Source organism: Anser cygnoides, chromosome 11 (genome assembly GCF_040182565.1).
Source record: "Anser cygnoides isolate HZ-2024a breed goose chromosome 11, Taihu_goose_T2T_genome, whole genome shotgun sequence".
Classification (NCBI taxonomy): Eukaryota; Metazoa; Chordata; class Aves; order Anseriformes; family Anatidae; genus Anser; species Anser cygnoides.
In genome coordinates this window covers 3,072,776-3,099,135 of record NC_089883.1, presented here as the reverse complement: position 1 = coordinate 3,099,135, position 26,360 = coordinate 3,072,776, and the positions used below count along the sequence as shown (strand labels likewise).

Below are 26,360 nucleotides of genomic sequence, written 5' to 3'. Positions count from 1 at the left end.
AATATTGATTATATGTAGGCACTTGTAGAATGCATGTGCTGTTTATAATGTTATTACACAAATAAGTGTATACAGGTGGAGTATATCTGTGTGTGCATAAATATATGTACACACACGAGTGTATATGTGCTTCACAGAAGTATATATAAAACATAGTATGCATCTAATATAAGGCACCTCCCTCATGCTAAGGGCTGGGACACTTGTTTTCCTCTTCCGTGCTGTTTGGAATTTTCCCCAGGTCATTTCAACTTTCTTCTTGAAGGCGTCTTTAGCCGAAGGAGACTAAAGGAACAGTCTTCATCCTAGAGAAATGTCAAAAAGTCCTGGAGAAAACCCTAAAAAGCATTAAAAGACAAGAACAGGAGCGTGTGCTGCTTAGTGAAGCGGATATACTTTGAGATTTAAAAATACCACAGCATTTGTGAAACGGCGGAAAGGAGCCCCGAGCCGGGCACACAAGCTCACAGAGAAGCATTCGGTTTTCAAAGCGAGGCAGTCAAGGGGTTTTACACAGAGAGTGCTCCCCGTCTACCTGGAGCAATCCCTGCAGGACCCTTGGGACCCAGCTCCTAGCCAGTCCTGGGGAAAGGAGAACGACAGGGAGGAGATGAGAAGACCTTTCTAGCGAGAGACGTTTAAGGAAGACGAGGTAAACTTGCTTGGTTTCTCTATGGCATCTTGCCTTCTTTTCATCCAAAATTATCACTGGCCACAAAAGAACGAGCACCACACTTTCAGCCAAGTGCACTCGCAGGATATTACTAGTCCTGAAAAGAAAAGCTGACCACCAAAGGCAGGAGCAGCCCTGCTCCCGAGGCCCACACCTGCATAACATGGCAATTACGAGGTAATTCAGACCCATCCCCTGCTGCCAGCACCTTTGCAGGAACTCCAACAAATGCTGCCCAGGCTCTGCAGAGCCGAGCCATCCTCGGCAGCCCGAATCAGCCCCCACGTCCCTTCCAGGCAAAGCAGCACACAGCAGCGCTGCGGCATGTGGGGCTCTGTTTGACCGCACGGATTCACAAGCTCCCCTAAAACAAAGGCTTGCATCCCCCTCGTGTGCCTCAGGAAGGCACGGGGCAAAACGGCTTGGCTGTGCGTGAAAAGAGCCGTATCTGCAAAGAAACCTTAATTTGGTGGCAAAAGCTGCTGGTCCCTGGCTCCCTGACCTGCTTTCAGCTCTACGTGCAACCAGGAAAGCAAAGCAAACAAGGAAAGCCCCCTGTACTCTGCCTGCCTAAGAATCAAGCCAGAACTGGGCTTTGGAATCTCTTGTTATTTCCCTAGGATGCAAACCCAAGCTGGGTTGAGCGATCTCAACCAGGACAATCTGTCCATCCTGCACATATAGCTAATTGCTGAAGCTTCGTTACACAGAACAAAACCTTAAAGGCTAGTAGAGCAGGACAACGAGGCCTTAAAATTTCAGCGAGACAGGAAATTTATGATCCCATTACCAGATACTTAACTATTCCTGTTGTGATTGAAGGTAATAATGACCAAAAGTCCTATCTTGCTTGACCCAAATTCCTGCAGAAACACCAGACCCTATGAAGCATGGCTGGCTTTTAGCTCCAGTAGCTGAACTCAGAGTGTCGGGTCAAGGAGTTTCAAGTTTTAGCTTAGTGAATCCCTCTGCCTCTAAATTGGAAGGAAAAACAAACTCAAAGGGTGACTGATTCCCTGTAGAGTACCAAGGAAATAAACTCTCAGGGCAAGGATTTATTGGCGTTGTTGCCTCAATGCTGTAGTAACATCTGCAGCAGCTGAAGATGGAAGGAGGGCTGGATCCCCCACCTGGAAGCCAGTGCACTCTTAATCCTAAATCACATCCTCATGCCCTCTCTGCTGCAAATTCCTAATTACTGAGTGTTTATGAGAATAATGCAACCCTCCTAGGAAATTACTCTCAGTAAGTGAGACGAGACAGGATTCAGAGGTGCTGGAGAGGCACACGAGATGAGGAAAATGTTCCTACGATGCCACTGCCAGATGGATGATGTTTGACAAATAATGCTGGGACTGTGGTTTGCAGGCAAGTGCCCTGCATCAGAGCACCCACTTTCTTACTGGGGACGCAAACTGGTAGCCACGTCTGGGAGGCCAAGGCAGGGAAAAGCCTTGGAGAACACTGTAACTTCCCACTGAAACAGGGCTGCTCCAAGGCAGGGACTTGGGGGTCTGGACGGCTCAGCTCAGTGTTTTTTCTCCAGGGTAGAGCAGAACAAAATACAAAATCAGAAAGATGTGGCACCTATCAAGTAAGAACTGTAAGTACCAGAGCTGCTGGAGAATGCTGAGACATTTCTTGAACAGGAAATCTGCACTTAGCAAGCAGTTTAGGAAAAGCCCACAGCAGCTGCAATACACGACCAGACGGCGGAAAGGATCGACTTGCACTCACAACAACACAAGCTGTGAGAGGTAACGCCGCGTTTAAGGCCATCAGGCGATCCCCGTGTAACGGTACAAGTGAGCTTTACACAAGAACCCAGGGTGTGAGGAGGAGTGGGAACAAGGAGCAGCGACAACACAGGCTGTGGGCCAAGGCACTCAGAGAAGGTATCGGGGTGACTGGCGCCGCTGCTACGCACAGCAGGATTTAGCATCTGATGGCCCACGTGCAAAGCGTTCCTTACCTTCTCCCAGCGTGCTCACCACTGTGACTTCTGAGGCCTTGCTGGCACCGCGGGAGGTGTAAGCCTTTATGTAGAAGCTATAGCTGGTCGAGGGCTCTAAATCAGTCACCAGCTGCTGGAAGGTGCTCTTGCTGACAGCCTCCTGGTACTCCATCTCCATGGGATCTGAAGTGGGAAGAAAGAACAGAGCTGTGTTAGGCTTTGCAAGAGCTAAAGGGACTAAACGGATGCTGCAAGCAGCAACTTTGGTCCCTAACGTGGATCTGTACCTGCCCAAACCCTTTTCTGCTTACATTTCTGTGTGCTTTGCCAGAGACCTACGTGAGCAGCAAGATTTGACCGTGCAGCTTCACTCTCCCCATTTTTTTGGTGTTTATATCACCATTACTGCCTCATCTCTGTCTTTCAGAAACATGGGGGTGATGGAGGACATAGCAGCACCATCTATGGCAGTGCAGGCCTGCCTTACCTACTGGGCCTCATGGCTCAATTCTGCTAAGGCCGGGGAAGGTGGAGACGTACCTGCAGCTTTCCGAATGTGCAGCACGTAGCCGATGATCTCCTTGGTGTTCTGGAGGGGCTCCTTCCACGACACCTGGATGGTGGTTGCAGACACCGTCTCGGCCTTCACGGCCTGCGGAGGCCCGGGCAGCCCGTCCGCCCACAGCACCGTCAGGCGGGCGCTGGCCTGCGTGGAGCCGGCGCTGTTCTCGGCGATGCACTGGTAGATGGCCTCGTCCGCCTGGTTGATCCCGTAGATGGAGAGGGTGCTGCGTGGGGACACGAGAGGGACAAGCATCACACTGAGCGCTCTCCAGCACAAGTCCCCCCCTCCAGCCGAGGCTGCGAGGGCAGGGCATCCAACAAGCCTCCATTTCCAGGGCCAAGCACGCTGTGACCCCAGGAAGCTGCAGGGTGGTGTTTTTTGGGGAAATAAAAGCTCAGGAGGTGGATGTGGCATTTCCCGGACCTCAGGAGGGGCAGATTATCTCCGTCCTGAACCCCAGGATTGCACTTGGGATGCGAGTACAGAGGGACAAGCAGACCCCATGCACATGTGGGCACCTCACACCTTGCTGAGCTGCATGGCCCTCTGGTGATCGCTGGGCAACTTCAGGGCCAGCCCCGGATCTTTAAAACAACAGCAGCAAGCATTGACTCAGAAATAAATGTGCAGCACGTTGGCGCTATCTTGCCATTCAGCGTGCAAAACAGCTTGTCTTAAGAAAACTTATTTACAAACAGAGACCCATCAGCAAAAGCTCTGCTCTCTCCAGGGCTTGCTCTCTTCCTGAAATCAAGCCTGGAACAAAACGATTCAATTTGTGAGTATTCAGCAGGCACAAGACCCCATAAATAAAAACCCAGCGCATCTCCTGGCCAAGACATAGGGCTGGGGGAAGTCTCCCCGCATTGCTTCCAGCCTTTAGTGCTGGAGATGTTGTACCAGCCTTAAGGCACGAGCTCAGGAAGGTAACGATGAAAAGAGGCTTATGATGCTCTTAGTCCCGTTCGGATGCTCTTACACCTCTGCTGATGTGAGGGGTGCTTCACGGCTTTTGGGGAGTCATCACCAAAGCTGCCCTTTATGCAGATGAAACATGGGAGGTGGAGATGATAACTAACTTGCCACTGCCTGCCTGTACGCAGAATGAATGCTTCTTCTAATTGCGGCAAAATATTGGGCTCCCTGCATTAAAATTTATTATTGCTGTTGATTTAACATTTGTATTCCTGCCTCGCAAATTATCAGGGCCATGGTGAGCGAACAAATGTTTAACAGCCATCTATTTATGTCCTGGCCCTTTGTTTCCTTGGTAACATTGTAAATGGAATATCAAATGTGATGTTTTCAGCTGATATGGTGATTTTAGAGAATCAGCCCTAAGCCCCGATAGCCACAGGCTCCACGGATCTGAATAAACGGGAGGAGAAAGCCGGAGCCGGGAGGGGGCGGCGGGAGGAGAGACCCGATGCTCAAGTGTGCCAGCAAAGCCCGACTCCTGCGAGGGCAGACGGCAGGAGACAGAAGGATTATAAAGTCCAAAAGCTGCACTCGCAGCCCTGCACGAAGCAGATGTGAGCAGGGAGCGGTGGCGTTTCCTCCTGCGCCGTCAAAGCCGCGATTATTTTCGCGCAGCCGCTGCGCATCTGGGCACCGGGAGCAGCCAGGCTGGGCTGGCACGCACGTCGAGAGCAGCCTCAAGTTTCCCAGGCACAAAGCTGCCCAGGAACAATGAGGAGCACTTAAACCCCGCTGCCTCCAAGAGCGTATTTGTTTGCTTTGAGTTTAAAACAGTGAGAGGAGGGGAGAGGGGAGCCTGTTTGGGTAGCGGTGGCCACTGGCAGCCGGAGCCGGGCATCCCAGCTGCCTCTCTGCAGAGGTCCCAGCGGGGTGGTGGCACTTACACACCAGGTCCATGAAAACAAGGCCTTTCTCTCCCTGCCGGGCCCTCTAACACACACAGGCAGAGCTCTACAAGCTGCAAGCCCCGGCGTGAGCTCTGAAACCTGCTGGCAGCAGCCAGGAGGGCAGGGGCTGCCGGTGAGTTACAGGCACCCCAGTGGCACCCCAGCTGGTGCCTCTCCACCCGAATTATCGACAAAATTCCCCCCTGTGCAGCACCCCTGGGATGCAGAGGACGCGGCACGGCGTGGTCCCCAGCTCTCCCAGGTTTGGCCGCTTTTTGCTTTTTGCCCTTTTTTTTTTTTTTTTAAGGAAGCTCAAACAAAAGGGAAATATGTAGTTGCCGCGCAAGGAGGCGCAGAGCGTCTCCGCGTGTCAACCATCTGAAATATGCGGCGTCCTTTTCTTCCTTCCCGTCAAGGGGAAAAAAAAATCTGTCACTTCGGGACATCTGCTGTTGGGAAACTTTCCCGCGAGTGCCAGACTGGCAGCGCCGCGAGCACGTCGGGCGCGGCGAGATGCCAGAAGGCTTTCTGCTGGTCACCAAAGGCGCTCGGCGAGCCGAGGGCTCCGTCACGGCTCCGCACAATGCCCTGACAGGCAGTGATGGAAGTGGGGAGAGGAGCTGCTGCACGTTCACACCCGGCCGAGCCGCGGCACGGAGGGAAACGGGAGGCAGCTCGAAAGCCGCCTATTCCCAAGCTGTCTCGCAGCTCGGAGGCAATCAAGATGACTGATCTGGCTCGGGTCAGGGGTCCGGGCCGCTGACCGGAGATCGGCTTTCCAAAGGCTCCTCTGAAAAAAAAAAAAAAAAAAAAAAGTCTGAGAACTGAAGGCGGCCTCTTCATCGATTCGGCAGCACAAAGGAGAAGAGGGGCCCATCTGGAAGGACAGCAGCGTGCGCGCGCACAGGCGCACAAAGGAGGGAGTGTGATGAAATTAATGCGGAGCAGGCTGCTGCTAGCGCTCAGCCCCTCTGCAGTGGCGGTGGCTACGGAAATGCGCTGGGGCCGCACGCAGACGCCCAGCATCAGCATCCCAGCACCGTTCCCTGCTCTGCCTCAATTCCTTACGGGCTGCCAGCCGCTGGCACGCTACAAAGGGGCTTTTCCCCTTGGTGCTGTGCCCTGGCAGCCTTGCAGAAGTGCCCTGCCTTTGGAGGTTGCCTTGGTCCAGGCTAAGAATAGGGTGCAAGGCGTGAAGGGGGACACTCACCGGACCAGAGGGACACTGCAGATCGTCCCCAGCCCTCCCTAAGCGTGTCCTTACGTCTCCAAAAATTAAATACCATACAGAGCTTCCTAGCCCAAACTGAAATTCCCTGGGCTGCGTTACACAGGAGAACAATCCCTTCCCACGTCGACAGGTTTATGTTTAGCAGGTCCTGCAGCACGCCAGCCAGGGGCGCAGCCCGGCTCTGCGGTTACAGACTCACCCCGGTGGGGTCCCTGGAGGGATGCTGCCGGCCCCAGCGGGGTGCACGGCGCTGCAGGAAACCATCCCAGCCATCCGCCTGCCCCGTGCTGGCTGCAAAGCCCTGCAAAGCTGGTCAGAGATGCTGCTCCTTCTTGCACCTCTGGGAGGGGACAGCATCTGGCAGGACGGGGATTTGTCTTACAGCATCTTTTCTGCAAAATGGGATGAGCTGGCTGCCACTCGATCTGTTTTCATGAATCAAGACTGCAATCACAGACGTAGCTGAATCCTGTCCCGGCAGAAAGCAGGAAAGCTTTTACACCCACAGGACCGCAGGGGAGCACAGAACACCTCGGGAAGAGCTCCTGGAAAGGAGGGGAGATCCCTGCTTTGGTTGTGACAGCACGGACAGCTGGCAGAGCTCTGCTGCAAAGTGGAAAGTCCTCAGAGCTTTCTTCCATCAATGGCCACCGGCGTTGGAGAGAAAAAGGACCCAACCTAACCCTGGGGAGGCTGAGCTTGGGCTGCCCCATGAGAGGCTCCGTCCTGCCTCGAAGCTCCTCTGTAAGGACCCGTGCTCGCTGCGGGAGGCAGGGCCAGGCGGCTGCCCCGCTGCTCGCGCCGAGACCCTCCCTGCGAAGGCGATCAGGAGCCCGCGCAGCCTCCCCACGCGTCTTCCCCACAAAGTCAAACCCATAAATTATGCTTAAATCAGGAGCAGCTGGTTCACATCCCGGTCCTCCGCGCACTTATTTGTCATGCTTCTGGGAACTGAGCTGGGATTTTCTATGCGGTGCCCTGCCAGAGCCACCAAAGGTCTTCGAGCTCATTGCATAAATAATCTGCACCTTCCTTTAGGTGTCAAATCCCTACAAAATCCAGAGTTTGTGGGGGTGTGAACCCCGAAGGTACCAGGGTTAACCCATTTAACATGGGTTTCATGGCAAAACGCCACCTTGCAAATGACAGGTTGGAGTTTCCCTGGGTTTGGTACCAAAACAGCTGTCCTGCCCCGGCTGCATGGGTATTTCTGCGGGAAGCCCGCTCTCCCTGTCTGCAATAGGATTAAGTAACACAACCAGTGCAAGAAAAGCAAAGTCGTCCCGAAGTTCAACTGCAGAGGAATATTTTCTCTGATGAGCCTTGAGCGTCCAAGGCCCTTACAGTGAGTCATTCGCAGAGCCCTAAAACAAGGGCAAACCAGCGAGGAAGAATTTAAAAAGGAGACACTTCATAAGCAAAGGTCACCGAGGAGAGCAAATGCCACCTGAGCCCGGGTTCTGATGTCGCCTTTTTCCTGTGGAACAAATGAAGTCCCTTAATTACCATTTTGTAAATAAAATCTCCTTGGAAAATCAATATTTAGAGCCTGCCTCCTCTGAAGATGTTGGCCTTTGTTCCTTGCTATTACGGCAATATAAACCCCACGGTGTGATATACTTCGGGGCTGAAAATTATCCCCCTGAACCTGATTGGGTTAAAGGAAGGAAAGCAGTAAACCTTTCAGAGCAGTAATTCGGGTGCTATTTCATGCTTCCTTGTAAATTTTGGAGTAATAACCTAAAAAGCAGGATTTTCCACAAGCTCACAGTTAATGTGGCCAGTCACCACCCCTTCCCCCTGCAGCGACACCTCTGCTTTCAGGCCGGGCTGCTGATGCCAGGTGGGAATTCAGCTGGAAAAGCCCACTGCACCTCTCGGGCTGGGGCATTTGGATCGTGATCAATCCAGATCACCCCATGAAAAATGGGGACACGGCATCTCTGATTATCAGGGGCAGCTCCACCCAAGTCCAAAAGGCTCCACCAAGTTCTCCACCCGAGAGCAGAGCTGAGTGCAGCATCACGCCGACAGCCCCGGCACCGCATGGCAAGACACCCCCAGCGTCAGCCCCCTCGGTGATTTTTATTCACAGCTTTTAATGGAAAACCCCACAATTCCCTCCACCTGAGCCTTCATGCATTTTTCATCAACAATTATCCGCTAGCCCAGAACCGCTTTTGATTTTTGCTAATCATCGATTGGATATTTTGTTCCCACACAGCTGGCATTTTCCAAACACAACCACCACCTCTGGAGAGGGCACAGCAGAAGGCTGATCTTTAACGCTAATGTGTCAAGAAACCGTCAACACATCAGGCGATCGGAGGGACCGCGAGGGAAGAGGTGTTTGTCAGACACAGCCTGCAAGGCTTATTTTACTGCACTGCAAGGCTGGAAATCGCATGGCGAGTGGCTCTGGAGACCCGCATGATGTTGTACAAGCAGCCACGGCCAACCTGCAGGGAGCCCAGCCCCGAAGCTGCCATCCCACCTCAACAAGGACGGTCTTCTGAAGCCCCCTGACCTTGAGGGTTTGTTCTCCTTGGGTTTGCAGCTACATGCCCCATGTCTTGCAGGTCTGGACCTCGCTTCCAGCTGCGTTCGTCTGCAAGAGTGAGGTTCTTCACAATGATACATTTTGCAATCAATTAGCACATGATACGATTTGGGATGATTTAGTCTTTTTTAAAAAAAAAATCCCTTTGGGGGCATTCAGACCTTTATTGCCATATTAAGCAGAGTTTTAATCCAAATGAATTTTCTAGGAAACCATGTAATCTAATTAAAGAGCTCACGGTGCAGTTTAGCAGCTTCATTACTAGTAGATTTGCGATCCATCTTTACATGGACAAATATTTTCCAAGTGCAATAGGCTGATAAATCCAAGGCATAATCACAAACCGATTCTGCCTGGAACTAAGAGGGTTACAGCACTTACTCATGCCCATGGGAATGAAACAAAGGACAACTTGAAAAAGCTCCGAAAAAAAAACAGTCGTTGATTTGTTTCCTCCGATTCCTGGAGGAATTCGTGGCTCCGATTCATGGAGCACCCAGCCACGCTGTATGAGCAAGGGCATTTTTCAGACTGACAGCTTTGGAAACCACCAGGCACAGCCACTTTCCTGAAGCTGAGGGTTGGAATAGACCAAAACTAGGGCAAAAGAAGCCAAAAGTTGAACGTTATGAAGCATGATGGCCTTAGGGCTCAGCTTTACAATCGCGTTACTATAGCTTAAGAAGATGCCACACGTCAGCTGAGCCCCAGTAACGGGCAGAGCTCCCCCAGCCTGGGACAGATGCAATGTAATTTGATCGTTTAGCTTGCAATGGAGAAGACTGGAGCTAAATTGCATTAAATGATTGCCATAAAATACTATTACAATGTTCACCAAGTCTCAGTTAATATGCACGTGTAGTGCACTGGGACCTGGTCAGGAGTCGTGACCACAATCGAAGACCCTACGTCTACCTTCCTTGAGCAGTGGAAAGGAAAGATTTCACAGGCAAGGCACCCAGTAAAGACGAAGATCTGAACTCAGTGTGAGTTTTGTCATGGATTCAATGACCACTTGTAAAAAGTCTTTGGCCACAGAATCATAGACTCATGTATGTTGGAAAAGACCTCTCAGATCATCACGTCCATCTAAGTCTTACCTGGTCAATAAAGGGGATGCACTGATTTCCCTTCTCCCATTTCTGGTCTGTTCGTATGACAAGGGCACACATGCCTCAGAAAACATGAACCATAACACCACGAGCCTGGAATGAGTGGTGTCCTTGTGTGCATGCACAAAGTTCGCCGAAGCTTTCTAAAAACTTCCAGCACAGAAAAACCTCCGCCGATCAAGAAGATCTTATTACAATCCACACTTTATCCTTCTTGCAACTCACATCCTTCTGTCCTTCATATAATAAAGCTTACGAAAGCCTCAATCCTGAAAGCAAACAGCTGTATTACAGAGAGCCTTAGAAAAATAAAAGCAATGTTCTCCATACATGCCATAGTGCCCGCACAGGCTACACTGAAAGTCCAGACCCTCCATCGAGGTGGGGCTGTATTCATGAGATACGTTTGTTAACACAGACAGCAGCTATATGACACTAGAGTACAAACCTCTACCAATAATTTAGGTTTACAACACAGCTCCTATTATTTTTCAGTATATTGTTCAATGCTATTTCCATAGAAACTGTTGTCAACTTGTAATTTTCACGCTAAGAGCATCGCACCGTATCATTTCTGCAGTACAAACATCCCCGTCCCCTCGCATGGAAATGCGGTTATTTATTTAGTACTCAGAGAAAACACCCTTCCCCGGTGAGATAAAGGGCTGAAGTTCAGTGACAGTCAGCTTCCACGCGAATATTCTCTCAAAGAGGGGTAAAGGCATTTGCACACCCAAACAGGTCGCTGTACAGGGGTTAAAGGACGGTTCCCCCACTGCGGTACAGCACCCAACCTGCCAGCCTCAGGGACAGCCTCCGGTCCTTCCAGAAATACCCAGAAGAGGATCAGGACAAAAGAAAAACTTTTGCCAGGCTCCTGCATCATCAGTCAAGGTCTATCACTGACGTCCTGGTATAATGAAGCAGAGCACTGAAATGTAAGCCTACAAAGTGCAGCTGGTAGGACCAGAGAGGATGCTCCAGTGTTTTACTGTATCAGAGCCCAAGTCAAATCCACAAATCCTGCTTCTGAACACCACCATCTTCAAGCTAGCCCTTTGCTAACACAGAAAGAAAGCCAACCTCCCTCCCAGGCCCCCCACTGGAGTCAAGATTGTTCAAAATGCTGACTTTTAATCCAGCCTCGCTCCCAAGGGAGCAGCGCCCCGGTCTGAGGGATGCGTGGCAGCTGCCCACCTCGCCTGCTGAAGCTGAGCCACCTCCAGTGTCCTCCCCGAGCAAGGTGCCCCAGCCACAGGGTGGCAGTGCCTCTGGATCTCTCGTGCCCATCTCGGCCCCCAGGACACAAACCATCGCCCAGCACAACGGGGCTACAGCAAGCAAGGCTGCACAGCTCACCAGGACATCTCGCAGAGCCCACTGCTCACTGCCAGCCTTCACCGACCGCTCCAAAACGCCCACATCTGCCTCAAATCAGCCGGCTCTGCAAAAGCTGAAGCCAGTGCAAGCTGTCTTTGTCCATTTTGATCCTGTTTGTAGCTAAATCACATGAAATACTCCCGCAGCGACAGCTACTTCTGGGCCACCAGGTAGCGACATGAGTCCTCCGTGCAGGGTGACTCCAGGCTGCTGCTGCCCGACACCTGGAGCTGCTTTGGCCAGCGCGCGGGGACTTACCTGTTGTTATTCTTCAGCTTTATGTGGTCGCTGGTCTCCAGGATCTGCCCGTTCCTCAGCCAAGTGATCTGCGGCGGGGGCTCCCCTTGGGCCACGCAGGTGAAGATGGCGGTGGTCCCCACGGGCCTCGAGATGGACTGGGGGTGCTGCACGAACTCCGCAGGGGCTGCAGGGAAGAACAAGGAGAAGGATGAGAAAAATCATGATGACCTCACTTCGCCGTGGCACAAACCTCATAGCTTGGTCTCCTATAAGCCTCATCTGCCTGGGAACATGGGGAAGGGAAGTCTTGGTGCTGTCAGATCCAGGTATACTTGGCTAACCCACAGCACAAGCAGCAGGTAACGTATAAAAGAGAAAGCGTGCATGGTGTTTTGCTGAGCATGGCACCAAGCACATCCATCACCCTGGCAGAAGTCAGCCCTCTACTAGAGAAGCTTGCAAAAACCAGCATGCACGGACAGCACAAAGAATGCTGAGGAATGGAGACAGCAACTACGTGCTGAAATGATGGTACTGGTGGGTGGGAAGTCCTGCTCAACGGCAGAGCAACACCCCATGGCCTCACCCAAAGGACCCGTACGGCATTAGCAAACAGATTGTAAGGTGTGGATGTACATACAGCAGTCTGGCAGCTTCTTCTGTCCCCAGGAAATATTCGATTTGCTGCAGATTCTCCTGACGGCAATGGACTGGGGAGCCCTTTTTACCCCAGATCTGCAGCCCGGGACCCTTTTGGTCCTGCCGAGCCTTGCAGAAGACTCCGCGGAGCCTGTAATTGCTGCTCACCTCACAACCAAATGTTTTTTACCTTCAACATCAGGGTTTGTAAACAGAAAGCGATTTCTCCCGCTTCCAGCAGCTCAGAATAGATTTAAAATCATTTATCAGAATAAAGCAGTGTATCAGCCTACAGAAAGCACGGCCTGCAAAACACTGCCAAATAGGTGAGTTTATCCGAGCAGTTACGCTTCAAAGGGCAAAGTGATAAATACACTCCACGTTGCTGCTGGGACCGAAAATCACGCAGAACCAGCAGCAGCCACAATGAAGACAAACAGATGAGAGGCACGGGCCCGTAATGAATTTACCAACCAGCGTCGCACAATGGACGGCCAGCGTTAAATTTTTCCACAAAAGCAAGATCAGCCAGAGAGACGCGCTCAGCACCGCTCACGGGCGTTTTCCAAGCACGGGATTTCCAAGCAGGAGCTGCTATGTCAGGGCAGAGCCTTGTGGTTCGTGGCCAAAAGAACCCTTGGGGTTTGCTGTGGCAGCACAGGACAATAAAACCCTTCCCCTGCTGCACGTGTGCAAGGGGACAGCACCGTTACCACTGCAGCAGGGCCAAAACGCAGCAAAAGGTGCCGGCGTCTGAGAGCAAAGCCATGCAGACTGTAAGTCCCGCGAACAGGAAGGCACAGAAATTCACTGCAGAGCCGCTCTGCCTTGCAGGAGCCCCCTCTTCCATTTTTAATAATCAAAGGGAAGCGGAGCATGGCAGCCCTGACTCATGTCAGCAGTCGGGGGTGTCCCCCGGCGGAGTTTATGGTCAGGCCACTTCTGCTGCCGCTCGGGTCTGCTGAACCTGATCCCAGCAGCCTAACGGACACACATTTCCAGAGCCTCCTGCTAAACTTCCCTGGGTGCCAGTCAATGCGCTGCCCTTCTTTTCCTTTCCACGTTTTTTTCCCCTAGACTTAGAAATTAAAATAAAATTCAGGATCGGTTCCATACAAGTTGGAAGCGTGGCCAAACGGGCGAGAAACCTCTCTGCCCCGCAGCGAACGGTCCCTTTAGGGTCGTGGTACAGACCTGATTTTCAAGACTCCCTTAACCTCCCGCCCCCCCGCTTTGTGCTGGCGTGCTTTTGCAGGCGCGATTATTTTGCAAGTGGCCGTGCACCTCCCTGCTTCCATCCCACAGGTTGTGCCCGTGACACTCGCATGCGCAAAACACGATGCCAAGGAAGGGCACAGCCAGCTCCCAGCTCCCGGCAGCGGCTTCATTAAGGATCCTGCGCTCCCTCCTCTTCGCTGTCCTGCTAAACCCAACCAGAGCAAAGCCCCGGCCCCCCGTTCAACTCACTCAAACTCTTTGAGGAGTGGGTGGCCCCTCGCTGGATGGTGCTGAGCTCTGTCCTCCTGCTGCTCCGCTCCTCCTGACTTTCTGTGGGCACTGCTCTGTCCCGCTCAGCTCTTGCCCTCCTCCTTTTCAGGGCAAAAGGAGCAAAAAGGCCCAGGCTGCAGCAGAAACTGGGTGTTTGGTGCACCAGACCCCAGCGGGAAGCCTTAAAAGATGGCTGTATGGACTTAGAAGGCTCCTGTCCCCATTACCAGCACCTGACAGCATCAGAGAAGGGATATGGGCTGGGTGCCACCGGGGTTTGAACGTGGGGACAGGCACTGCTGCGGGGAGATGCCCTCCTGCTGCCACATCAATAGGAACAGAAGCACGAGGAACCCGGAGCGTTGATTATTCGGGGCTTAATGGGAGGGAGGGGATCACGCAGCTTTAATGAATATTTAAAGGCGTGACACTGGTATCAAAAAGCAATAACGCTTTTTTTTTAATACCACCCTCAGAATCGTTAACGAGTCGGTTTCGCTGTGCTCACCAAACTGTGACAGCGCCAAGACGCACCGTAACAGCGGGCTGCAACGGGAGAGCCGGGCTGGCCCCATGCCCCTGGGGACATCTCCTCTGAGCAGGGACCGGCCACCAGCCCCACCCCAGGGAACGGGGAGCTTCCCTGCACGGCCACAGCCCCTGGCATGAGCTTGGGGTGTGCCGTTTGTTCCAGGGAAATTCGAGGTACCAGGGCCAGGTGACAGCCTGCACCTCGCACCGAAGCGCTAAGCACTCGTTAATTCTCAATTAGCCAGAGTAGCAGGTTAAGGGAGGGAGACTGGGGTGAGGAGAAGGAAGCACAACCTGGAAAGCACAAAATCTCATAAATCAGGCCAGCAGAATACACAATAAGGTTATAAAGACCGGGCAGCAGGGCGGTCGGTCAAGCACAGCATCAGATGGCAGGAGGTGGACAAAGAACTGCCCCTCACTTTGCTTCTCCTCCGCTGCCCACAGGTGTGCGGATGCTTAGGTGAGTAACTAACTCTTCAAGCTGTAGGAGGGATTCCTACGGCCAAAGACGGGCACTGTGAGTGTGTCCCCTGGGAGCCGGGCAGAGCCCACACCAGGGAGGCTGTCACACGTTTGTCCCTCGGCTGTCAGCGAGTATCGTGTGCCCTGCTCGTCCCGGCACGGCGCAGGCTGCAGCTCCTCCGCAGTGAACGTCCCCGTGTCACCTACCTGCGTGCTCCAGGGAGGATGCTCCGGAGGGCGCAGGCACCCCAGCTCGCTCCTGCACCCCGACGGATGAGATCTGAGCTCCTGCCTTTATCCCTGCACGGCTCCTTTTCTTGGCGAGGAAAACGAGCACAGGATGGGCTCTGCTCCCCGGGGCACGCGGGCCCACGCGGCAGGGACTGGAGCTGTTTTTGCAGCACGAATTTAAGCCGGGGCTAAACTCGAGGCCAACCACAGCGCCGAGCCTAAACCAGTAACCGCGATACCTCTGCTGACAAATTCCAGCCCGCAGCCAAGGCTCGCCAACGCCAGCGAGCCGGGGCGATGGGAGAAACATCAGGAAACGCAGCGGTGGCCGGATCTGCTGGACCACGGAGCGATGCCCGGCTCTGCCAGCAGCAAGCAGGGCGAACAAGGCAGCCATTGTCAGCGGTGCCTTCAAAACCCCGGCCTTGAGATGGGCACTCATTTATGAGATGGGATCTCATTTTTCTGCATAGCTTTCAGGAGGAAATGAAGCGTGGAGCAGAGAACACTGGTGACCATCTGGCCATTCACAGCCCATCAGTTTGTTATGACACCAAACACATAATAAAGCACAAAAGATTGCGCAGGAGGTAGAGGGAAAGCGCTTTGATTTCTTTTTTTTTTTTTTTCCCCCTTCCTTGCCACCGAAGCCTGCTCGTCCCTTGCACCACACGCACGGCCCGGCTCCGTTCAGCGTTCGGCCCTTCCTCGGCTCCCCCCGCGAGGCTTTCAATCGCAGCCCGGCACAAAGCAATATTCAAATGGCTGCGCCGGGATCTTAAAGAGAAAATGGAAACTTTCTTGTGGGAGAACCTCACAAAAGAGATCAAAGGAGCCCGAACGGCCAGGGGAGGGCAGGGAGGGAGGGAGCGGGGGATTGAGGCCTTATCCTCGGAAGGGAGGAGGAATTCCCAGGAAGATAATAAGATGATCTGAAGGAGAGCCTGCGACGTGAAAGGCTGGAGCGAGAGCAGAGCCCTGCGACGGGACACCTCCGGGGATGCTGTTATAGGATGAGGACCGCCGCTGGCAGCCCGCAGCGGGGCGGAGGTGGCAGCAGGAGGGAGGATGTGCTCCCAAGCCCCAGCTAACTCCTCGCCTTATAGCAGGAAACGTGGCCCTTTCTGCCCGGCTTTCCCACATATAAAACCGTGCCTCCTTCAAAAGGCGCGGGGCAAGTTAATTTGTGCCTCCAGGCACTTCAAGGGCCCCGCATAAAGGCAGCAAGTACCTGGCCTGGCATGCTTTGAGGACGCTCCCATTGTCCCAGCCCTGTGCTAACTTCCTCTCCAGCCAGGCTTTTGATGGCCTGTTCTTTGCTTTTCTTCTCTTTGCGGATGTAATTTGCATCGCTGACGTCTCCACAAAGATCAAACCCCCAGTCTCCCATGTCAGTCATTATCGGGGTTTTCTTCCCAGACAAACCTAACAGCAATCATTTGTACCTCTCAGCTGGAAAATTCCGGCAAAATGAGATTCAGAGGGAGAAGCTGCTTCAGAGGGAGGGGGGAGCAAACCTGGGATGAGTCCAGCTGCTCCCCTGGGGGTGGCCAGGCCCCCAAAACACGAACACTTTGTGCATGGCAGCACGGGTTCAGCTCCTGGCCACGCTTCTCCATACCACTCCCACTTCTCGCTAATCCTGATCACAGAAGCAACTCCCTTCCACGGCGAAGGGCTCCGACGACCCTTTCCTTTTCCAGTTTTTCCATTTTCCTTTTCCAGTTTTGAGGACAAATTCTTATCTTGGTTTTCCAGGTGAAAATCCACAGTGATCCTACCCTGGATGTACTTCAACGCTACAGAGCAACTGCTCGGGGGTGCTGTTCAACTCTCCAAAGAGACTGAGAACTGCTGATCCGTAGCGATGAGAAGTTGTGCTGCCTTTCCCCTCTCATCCAATTGCTAACTGAAGCAGCCAACAGCATTCAATAGCTGTAGTTTTACAACTTCATAGATTTTTCAAGGAATTTCTTTCGGCTCTGCCTGCCTGATACCTGGACGTCGGCTTTGCGTTTGGGTTCACGGCCTCAGCTGCATGCACCACGTGCAGAGCCATCCTGCAGCAGCTCTGAATGGTTTGTATCAGTACAGCCAGGTTGTTCGCAATGCCTGGGCTCTGTTTCTCTTAACAAGGGGACTCCCAGGCCAACTCGTTGCACTGCTCACCCAAAAATGCAGCAGCAAAAGAGATGGCAAGTTTCCCCCCCCTGTTATCACCTGGGACTCAGGAGGAGCAAGCAGCCCTGTACACATTCTCTTTCTGCATCGCTCCCTGATGCTGCCAAGGCAAAAGGGAAGAGGAATGCCACCATCCAGGGGCTGCAGCCTTGCACAAGCCCTGTGGTGCCGGATCACCGGCAGCCGCTCCCAGGACCTGTCAGGTGAGCATCAGGGCTGGAGCAGGGCACTTTCCCCATCACCAGCATGAAAGGTTCAATTAGCCTGCTCCAGCAGGAGGTGTGTAATTTTAGATTCAGGATATCATCAGTCAATAGTTAATGAGTGAACTGATGAGAGTGCGAGATGCTTTAAGTGGACTAGCTTGAAGAGGAGGTGAGTGCCTGTAATCAGGGGCGGATTACTGCCATTCAGAGCACGCTGCCAGCTGGGTTTGCCTTCTGAAATACTTGCCTGGCTCCCCTCACCATGGAGACTGGTTGCACGGAGCATGTGGAGGGGATTTGCTCGGTTTCTTGAGCGCTGATCGCTGCTCCGGGCTGAATCACCCTCTACAAGTGACATTTTGGGACAGTTGCTGTGGGGAAGGGGAGCAGCCTGCACTCCCTGGGCACGAACCCCAAAGGGTGCTTTACCCACATTGCGGCAAAGAGCTCAGACACAGCGTCAACTGCTACAGCAAAGGGTCTTGCTGACTTCCTGGAAATGGCTTTACATTTACTCGGGCCATTTCAGGTCAGGGAGCAATACTCTGTGAGTGATATCCACTACTGGATATCACTGTAGCTGTGATTTCCATCAAGCAGAGGCATCCCATATGAGAACAGTGCCCACGTCCCCACATCACTAAGAACCATGCAGAGGGTAAGAGGTGATTTGGCTGACTAACTCAGCCCGTGCTGTCAAGCCAAATACCTTGAGGAGGTGGGCAGCCACTGCAACCCAGCAGCTGAGGCCCCAGTTTAATGATGCTTGGCCACTACTCACCTGTTTGGGACACAGAGACTTACACCCACCTGCAAAACCATGTGTAGAAAAGAAGTGCTTTGTCTGATACTATCCAAGAAGTCCAAACCAACCCATCACAGTGCCCAGGAGACAGGCAGAGACCGTGCAAAGGGCACAGCAAAGCGGGCATCGTCGCTCTGCCAGACCCAGTTTGCTCACCTTGCACCACGAGCCTGCCCTGCGCGGTCCGTCGCACCCGCGTGCCGGGTTTGTTCGCGGCGCACACGTAGATGCCAGAATGCTGCACGGTGAGGTCCGAGATCATGAGATTTCCTGTGCCCAGCACCTGGATCCCCTCCACGCCTATCGGGCGGCCGTCTGAAAGAGGGAGAAGAGGGTAAGGGTCACATCCTGAGCCTTCGTGTGAAGTGTCCCAGCGCACAGTCCTCGGTGAGGTCCGATTTAAGTACCTATGGAGTGGCACCGTGCTCTGTTACTGGGATTTGCCAAGTAAAGTCAACGGGTTTTAGCTGATGCTCTTAGCAGAGCTGCCTTCTGGAGGAAACCAGGATCCTCAGTTAAGTGTTTGCCCAAAAGCACATTTTGTGCTTGGAAAACTAAGGCACCGTCACAGGAAATTTGGAAGCTTTTAACATGTTCAGGTTAAGATAAAGCTCCCAGAATGCTTTCCAATAAAGCCATAAAACCAAAAGAAATCATATCACTTTCCGTGAGCCATTGATACATTGGATCCAGGCAGCTGAACAGCCTGTTGCCAACAGAGGTAGATGCTCTGGGAAGGAGAGCAGCCACCCCCCAGCAGTGCTTCCCTGCTGCACCCTCCCAGCCACGAACAATTTATGGCTTGGGCATTTCCTGAGCTAGAAGTGGTGCTTTTTTTATCTGCTAACCCTTGAAGGATCTGTCTCGTTGCTTTTGGAAACTATGTGAACACTGGAGTTTCAGTTCCTTCGCTCCTGAACACACAGAATAGCCCAGAGCCAAGGAGCCCAGCTCCGAGCTGGATGGTTAGGTCTGGCCAGCTGCTTTGGCTTGGAAGGGCATCACGAAAGGGTTGCCTTCATCCTGAGGGCTGGGTATGAAGCAGGCTGGCAGGAGAGCAGCAATGCTTCTAGAAAATCACGCCTGGACTCCAGCACAAGGTTTTGAAGCACTTGGAAGTGCTTAGCATGGAATAGCAGTATCGGAGAATTCGCCTTTTTCCTTCAAAGCCTGTTTTCACTGGAGAATTCCCAGCCAGCTCTAATTACAATGTGTTTCATTAGTATCAGACTATTGCTTTTTATTGTTTCATTGGTTTGTGTTTTAAGACGCTGCCTGACAAAGGCAGCTCTAAATCAATCCTAGCATGTGTCAGGGTGTCTGAGCAGAGGGGCAAGGCGGGGAGTACTTCTGCTGGAGGAGCAGTTAAGGAGAGCACACGTTCATCAGATGGGAAGCAGGAATCCAGTTCCTCTCTCATGTTTGCTCAGGGAGGAGTTTAAGGAGCTTACAGAAATGGAGAAGCAAGAACCAGCCTTAGTGACTGCCCCGTCTGAACATCCCATGAGCCTACCGCACGTGTGTGCTCCACAACAGCAGAAGAGACTGCGTCTTCCACTTCAAAGTTGTACTTGGTGAAAGGAAAAATCCCACCCCATTATCCTCAAGGATTCCCTTCAGAGCCCCTGCTGTACCCAAAAATGGCCCCTGATGGAGACCTGGCTCTCCCTGCTGTGAGAAACAGAGTTGTGTTTTTGCAATAGAAGGTGTTGCTGCAGCATCGTGCTAGGAAACACTGGCAAAACGGGGACTGAAAGCTATCCGGCACTTCATCACCGTTTCTCCTGCCACGCTCTTTGCATTGTTTTTCAGGAAATTTTTAGACTTGAAGGATTCCTTGCTTCATTAGGCAGGCAATGCCAGATCACTTCATTATTTGCATTGCAAAGAAAAATGCTTGGGTCTTCTAGACAGAGAAAAACAATGTCGTTAAATGATTAAATGATCACATAGCTGGCCAAGCCACTGCAGCAGTAAATGGCTCGGTCATAAAAAGGACAGTAAAACATGACCTGTCCCGCATTTAATGAGCAATAAGAAGGAACCATTTCCTTCAAACATCATTTGAACTGAAGTGTAAAGAGGTCTGAATTAAATTCAAATTGAACTTGATTTCATCTTTTAAGTTAGACCTTTAGCAAGTCTGTATTTACAATAGGTGTGAAAATCAAATCACCCTCTCGAGGGAGGGACGGGATCAGTGAAAGATGCGAAGTGTCCCCACCTGGATGCTTCATCACATCGTTGCCTTAAGAAATACCACAGAAATGTGACTTGAATGTCAGCAGATTTAGTGTATTATTTACAATGTGCTACATAATTTAAGCACAAAAGACCCAGCCTGCAGCAGGTACCCTGCAAAGTCCAAATACCTGCATCTATACATCCTCAGTTGTCTCCCCAGCTTCAACTATTAATTACAGGGGTGATGCTCCGAAGAAACGTCTCCTGTCAGCCAAGCATCTTTCATTTCCCTGAAGAACAAAGCCCTCCAAGCTCAGAAATCCCGAGGGGACTGCCATCTGATTCGGGGAGCGTGGCCACCTCCAGCAGCCGGCCAGGATCACCGTGCCAGATCAGCCCATAGGCTTCTCGCTCAATTGCTGCTTTCCAAAAAGTCCTGGAAAGGGTTTCTAGAGCAACATCTGCACCTTTTAACCCTGTTTTTCTTACAGGGAGAACTGAGTGGCTTGGATCAAGGGACTCAGACCCTGCAAACCCACGTTTCTGGCATTGCTTTCCATCACCAAGTCATCTCTCCATGGTGGAGATCCAAAGGACTGCAAAAACTAACCCTTTTGCTCTGTCCCCAGAGCTCTCCGGACCCACACAGGCTTCCTCATTTACTATGACCTTCCGCCTCTTTTTATGAAGTCAAAAGCAGAAAATTGGAGGCCTGAGAACAAGCCAGTTTAGGGGGAAATGTCTGCCAGATCATCTCACTCCCCAGCTGAAGAGGGATGAAGGTTCAGCCGGTTGTGAAGAGCAGCCAGTGACTGATTAATAAAGCAGTCCATTCTCCAAGTGGGAGATGCTCCCAAATAACGCCCCGGCTCTGGACAAGTAGAGGTCTCCAGGTTTCCTGTTGGGGTGAAGTCCAGGGCTTGGGAGCCCCGTTATTTCTTTTACTAGGGGTATGTGACGCTTTCTGGAGCCCGTTCTCCGCCTGCTCAACCAGTGATTGGCACACCGGCACCAATTACGGGGACCCGTTAAAACGTGCCGGGCGATATGAATATGCAACAACACGAACGCCTTTCTTTTATAAGTAGCGAGTTGAAAGAAAGTAACAACTTTCTAATGTTGATCATTTAGGTCTTTTGTGAATTCTTTGTATTGTGCCATAGTAGCCTTCCACTTTTTAGACGCATGGGTCTCCTGCTCTGTCCGACACCGGGCACCGCGGATTAGCATATTTAGAGTACATTGCAACAGTTGACTATTCAGGATGTGAAGTGGTGAAATTTACTCTATTATTTCTAAACACTTACAGGAACGGCGCTCCTGTCAACCAGTCAGCCATCTATTGCAAGCTTCTGTGTCCAATAAGTTACCAATTAATTGGCTCCTACAATTGTTGTATGGTTTACTTTTTGAATGGCTCCCTCTTTAGTAATTTCCTTCCCATTGTGCGACCCTTTCTGACAACTTCTGTATAACGCTATCAGATAATCACTGTCTTTTCTTTTTCGCCTCACTTTTCTATATCTCTCTAAATAGTGTATTATTCTGCCCTGGTACCTTTTATGGAGGCCAGCTCAGTGGCCTGTCACTTAAAGGGTAAGGATACATTAAAATCGTCATTCATTCAAAAGGCTTTGCAGTAAGTGCCCGGGATATTCATTTGTGCACACATACAGGTCCCAGCCTGAAGTGCGTAGCTCTGAAAGGAAAAGCCCTATCTTCCCTGAACAAACCCTTAATGATTTTACGTTTCTCTCAGAGCCTGCTCTCTAATGAATGTTGACATTTCATGCGCTGCGAGACACAGGAATTCTGTTTGTGGTCAGGGGCTACAACATATTCCCAAGGAAATTAAATTCAAAATTGATTGTGTGACACTCAAAAACCGGCCCAGAATTGGAATGATTTCCTTTAAGCAAAATATAGCTGCCTCTCCCCCTGAAAACCGGCCAGGTTTTCGCGAAGCCAAAGCAAAAAGTGCAAATGTTGCTTCCCTTGCAACTGAAAGCTGTAAAAGCAAAATTGTTCTTTGCTCCTTTCTGACAGAAAAATGCCACAACGTCAAAACTGTGAGCAAAGGGGTTCAAAGAGAAACTCCAGAACAGCAACAAGCCCTGTGCACAGACCTGGTGTAATGGCAACACCGTGGCTCTTTCCCTCAACCAAGCAAGAGAGATGTTCACATAGAAGTGAGCTTTACATTTAAATTATTGCTAAACCAGCTGCATCTCTTTAAGACATCATGGCCATGGATTTTATTATTTCTTGGAGTAGATGAAGGTTTTTCTTCCAAGGTATGTCGTTAATCGGTTGTTTAAGCTGAACCAGGTCTGCCAGAAGAACCTGAGGAAGGAGACCCTCATAGGGGAGGAAGCCACCTGTAGAGGACAGATGCTCGAAGAACCTCCCTGTCCAGCGTAACCCCTCTCCCACCTCCAGATGACAGAGACACGAAGACATCAAAGTGCTTCTGAAACCTCTACAAAGAGATGACAGGCCCACGAAGTCACCAGAGAGCCTGTAAGCCCCATTGCTGTCAACATTGGTGCAATAAGAAACAAGATCTTTGATTCTTTGGACAGGAAACATTCACACTGAAGGGGAGGGAAAATAATGGGGTCCCTTTGCCACTTAGGAGCTCTAAATCTGCTGCTTTGCTGCAAGGCCATGTGGGGAGGGTATTTATTTTTGGTGGAAGGCAATGCTGAGCTCACACCATCCAGGCAAACATAGCACGAAGCTATTACATCTTCATTACTGCACTGCTCTTTAGAGACAAGTGTTTTGAAGAAGGTAATAAGCACTTATAATTAAGGCAATTATAACGTAGTTTATTATAGTTGAGCTCTAACGTAGAGCTGCCTTGTGTCCAAGAGAACCAAAACAGTGATAAAGCTTATCTGGGGAATTTTTAAAACAGCATCAATCTGATGGTTATGGCTCTGGAGGAAAAATAAGAAGTTAGCAGACACAAGCTGATTTTATAAGCCACCAGAGGAAGCAAGCTGGAGGGGAAGCACAGAGAAACGGTGCGACTGCTGCCGGATACGTGTCCTTGTCCCCTCGCAGACGGCTCTGAGTGGGAAGTCACTGTCCCATGAGCCAGGCCAGACCCCACCAGCACGGCCCTCGGAGAGCCACGGGGGCAAAGCCCTGCACCCAGCACTGCTTTATGGGCAGGATTATCTCCGCTCGTGCTTCACAGGCACCTCGGGTGACTCGGGGAGATTAGCTTCAGAAAACAACGTGACCCCACAGAGCACGAGGGCTTGGGAAATGCTAACTGACCCCAACCCCACAGCATGCTCGCACGGTTACGAGCTCCAGAAGATAAATGAAAAGCCATCAGCTCTTTGCTCGGCGCAGATTTCTGTTGAGCGGTGGAAGTGTTGCTCCGCACAAAGTATTTTCTGAGCTACTATCACAGTAAAAGCCTAAAAGAGCCCTCGCTTTCGGACTGGGAGAAACACTGCACTTTGCTTGCGTGATGCCATCAGACACTGGCTCTGGTTTTCATGCTGATTAAAAACCATCACTGACCCCAGTGGTGAGCATCTGTGTTTTCAGAGCTTCAGACACGCCACCTTAAGCTCTCTCTGCCCCCTACGATTTTTTACAGCTCTCTGAACAGACAGCAAGTTTCTTTCAAGTCTGTTTCACACGGAAGACATGTTTGTGTACGCTTCTGCTTCTCTGGGCCAACAGTGGTGATGTTTTTGATGCAGCTGAAGAAGACGCTGTCACTCAGGGAACGCTAAAATTATCACCTTTCAGGAAACATCTACGGGTTTAACCAGCCCACTTCTCTAACCGCTAAACACAGGATCTTGGCAGGGAGAAAAAAACAGAGTGCAGACAAGAAGATTAAAAAAAAAAGCACTTCAAGCCTGCAAATAATCCCCGTAGGAATGGAAAGGGTGAATCACTTGTGATATAGTCCCTGGCATCACCTGTTTCCTACACAGAGGAGGGGAAGAAATCCCGGTCGGCCCCGGGGCTTACCTAGGCGGCTCCAGGAGACGATGGGCCGGGGATTGCCGGTCGCGATGCACTCCAGCACCGCGGTCTGGTGCACCGTCAGCGTGAGGTTCTCCGGTCCGACAAGAATCATGGGGTCCTTGTAAACAGTGGAGTGGGAGCCTGCAAGGACAGCATCACTGTTAAAAGGCATCCTTGGGGCCTCTCATCTCCTCCTCCTGTTTAGTGGAACCACAGAGGGCTTCGTTCATCCTCTAGGTAACGATGATGTGTTTGGTGTAATCCCCAATAAATCTGAGATGCACGTGAAACGAAGGGAGCACAGTATTCGGGAGGCAGCTGCATTGTCTGCATGTGTTTTAAGTGTGCACTGCTATTTCTGGGGAAATTCGGCACACCCAGCCATAGGCACAGCTCTTACCACCCACGTATGGGCAGCACAGAGGAGGAACCTTGCTGCGAGCTGCAGTGAGCAGATTTGCAGGTTGGATGTGATCTACAGGGAGGACACAAGCTACAGGACAGCTTATACAGACTTATTCAGACATTACGCAAATAAATGAAAGAGCTGCTTCACCTTTCAGCATCTCGGTTTGTTAATTAATCTGTGTGGTCCACAACGCATAAATCTACCTCCGTGCAAGCATCCTTTGTTGCTGCTGGTGTCATTTGCTCCAAAACCCCTGTCCAGGGGCACAGAAGGAAGTGGAGGTGGCAGTCTCTGACTCCCACTTGGGATCTTTTTGAGAGAAAACTCCGGAAATTTTTTATTTGCACTACGGTAGCATAAACAGGCAGCAGCCGAGATTGAAACCCATCACACAAGATGATGCACCGACCAATATTAAAATAAAGCTCTGGCAAAAGGACACTGGAAACTAGACAACCACATTTCACCGGACAAAAGGAGACTGCAAGGGCCAAACTATCATCCCGTGTCAGGTACAGCACAGCTGAACCTGCATCTCCTGGGCCACCAGAAAGCGCCTTACCCCTGGGCCAAAGCTGCCTTTGGCCTCCACTCCCATTTTTGGGGAGCAGAAGAGGAGGAAAAGGAGATATTCTCAGTTCTCCATCAGCAAACAGGAACAACGACAACCTCTGCATTAGCCTTCTCCCTTTATGCTCTCCCTTGCTGATGAGATCTGGGTTGCACGCCAGAAATGCCGAGGTCAAGCAGTGTTTAAGGAATTTAAACAATCTGACAGCCGCTGCTGGCAAAAAATGCTCCGTGCACCTGCAGAGAGGAATACTTGGGCTGCTCTTCTCCCCCGAGCAAGACTGGGGCACGGGGGAGGCTGGAGCAGAGCCCTGCCACCGGCGGGGCTTTGCTGTAAGGTCCACCCCGCACCGCCTCCAGGACACGGACGTTCCCAAAAGCTTGTTAAAGCGAATCGATGCCCCAAAAACGACCTGCGAGGGCTCTTCCCATGCTTTTTAACATCACCCTCTCGCAGCACCTCAGGGGCTGAAACGAGGGTGGCAGCAGGGGGATCGCACGGCACGGATCGGAGCGGCTCGCTGGTTAACCATCCCTCCGGGGGCTGCTCGGGGAGCGACAAAGCCACTCCGAGGCTGCGTCTAAATGGGCAAAATCCAAGAAAAATCACCGTGTCGGTGTGACTTAAGAGCTGACTTTCTCGCTGAACGCATTTCACCGCAAGCCATAAAATGCAGATTTTTTGATGAGAACCAGAATGCACAATAAATTCATGTGACCGGCTGCTTAACCCCAAGGGATCTGAAAACAATACCTCCCCCCTCGGTACCTCGGAGTGCCTCTAAAAGCCATGTAAATTTATTGTTCTAAATCACAATGGTAAATGTCCACGCTTAGAATAATACGATATTATCATCGTATTATATACTGATTTCAATATTTCAAAACACTGAAAAATGAAATGAAATGTCCAAGGTCACCCAAGAATATCAGCAGACGGGAGCTGAGACCAGAGCAAAATTTATAAAACCCTCTATTTTGCCAACAACAACAACAAAAATCATACTCTTTGATTTACGCTCCATGTCCTCAATATGCAGGCGGGTTCCTGGGTGTGGGATCAGCTCCCTGA

At 51.4% G+C, this 26,360-nt stretch overlaps 1 protein-coding gene across 1 annotated transcript in view; it reads right to left on the bottom strand.

Moving 5' to 3' along the window:
• Positions 1–26,360, bottom strand: part of IGDCC3 (immunoglobulin superfamily DCC subclass member 3) — a 90,745-nt gene that overhangs the window by 8,373 nt on the left and 56,012 nt on the right. The window contains exons 5-9 of the mRNA XM_048076341.2: positions 24,313–24,450; positions 18,283–18,441; positions 11,599–11,764; positions 3,168–3,415; positions 2,646–2,810 (exon numbers count right to left, since the gene is read on the bottom strand). Of these exons, the coding sequence (XP_047932298.2) occupies positions 2,646–2,810; positions 3,168–3,415; positions 11,599–11,764; positions 18,283–18,441; positions 24,313–24,450 (876 nt within the window). The remainder of the gene's footprint in view (positions 1–2,645; positions 2,811–3,167; positions 3,416–11,598; positions 11,765–18,282; positions 18,442–24,312; positions 24,451–26,360) is intronic.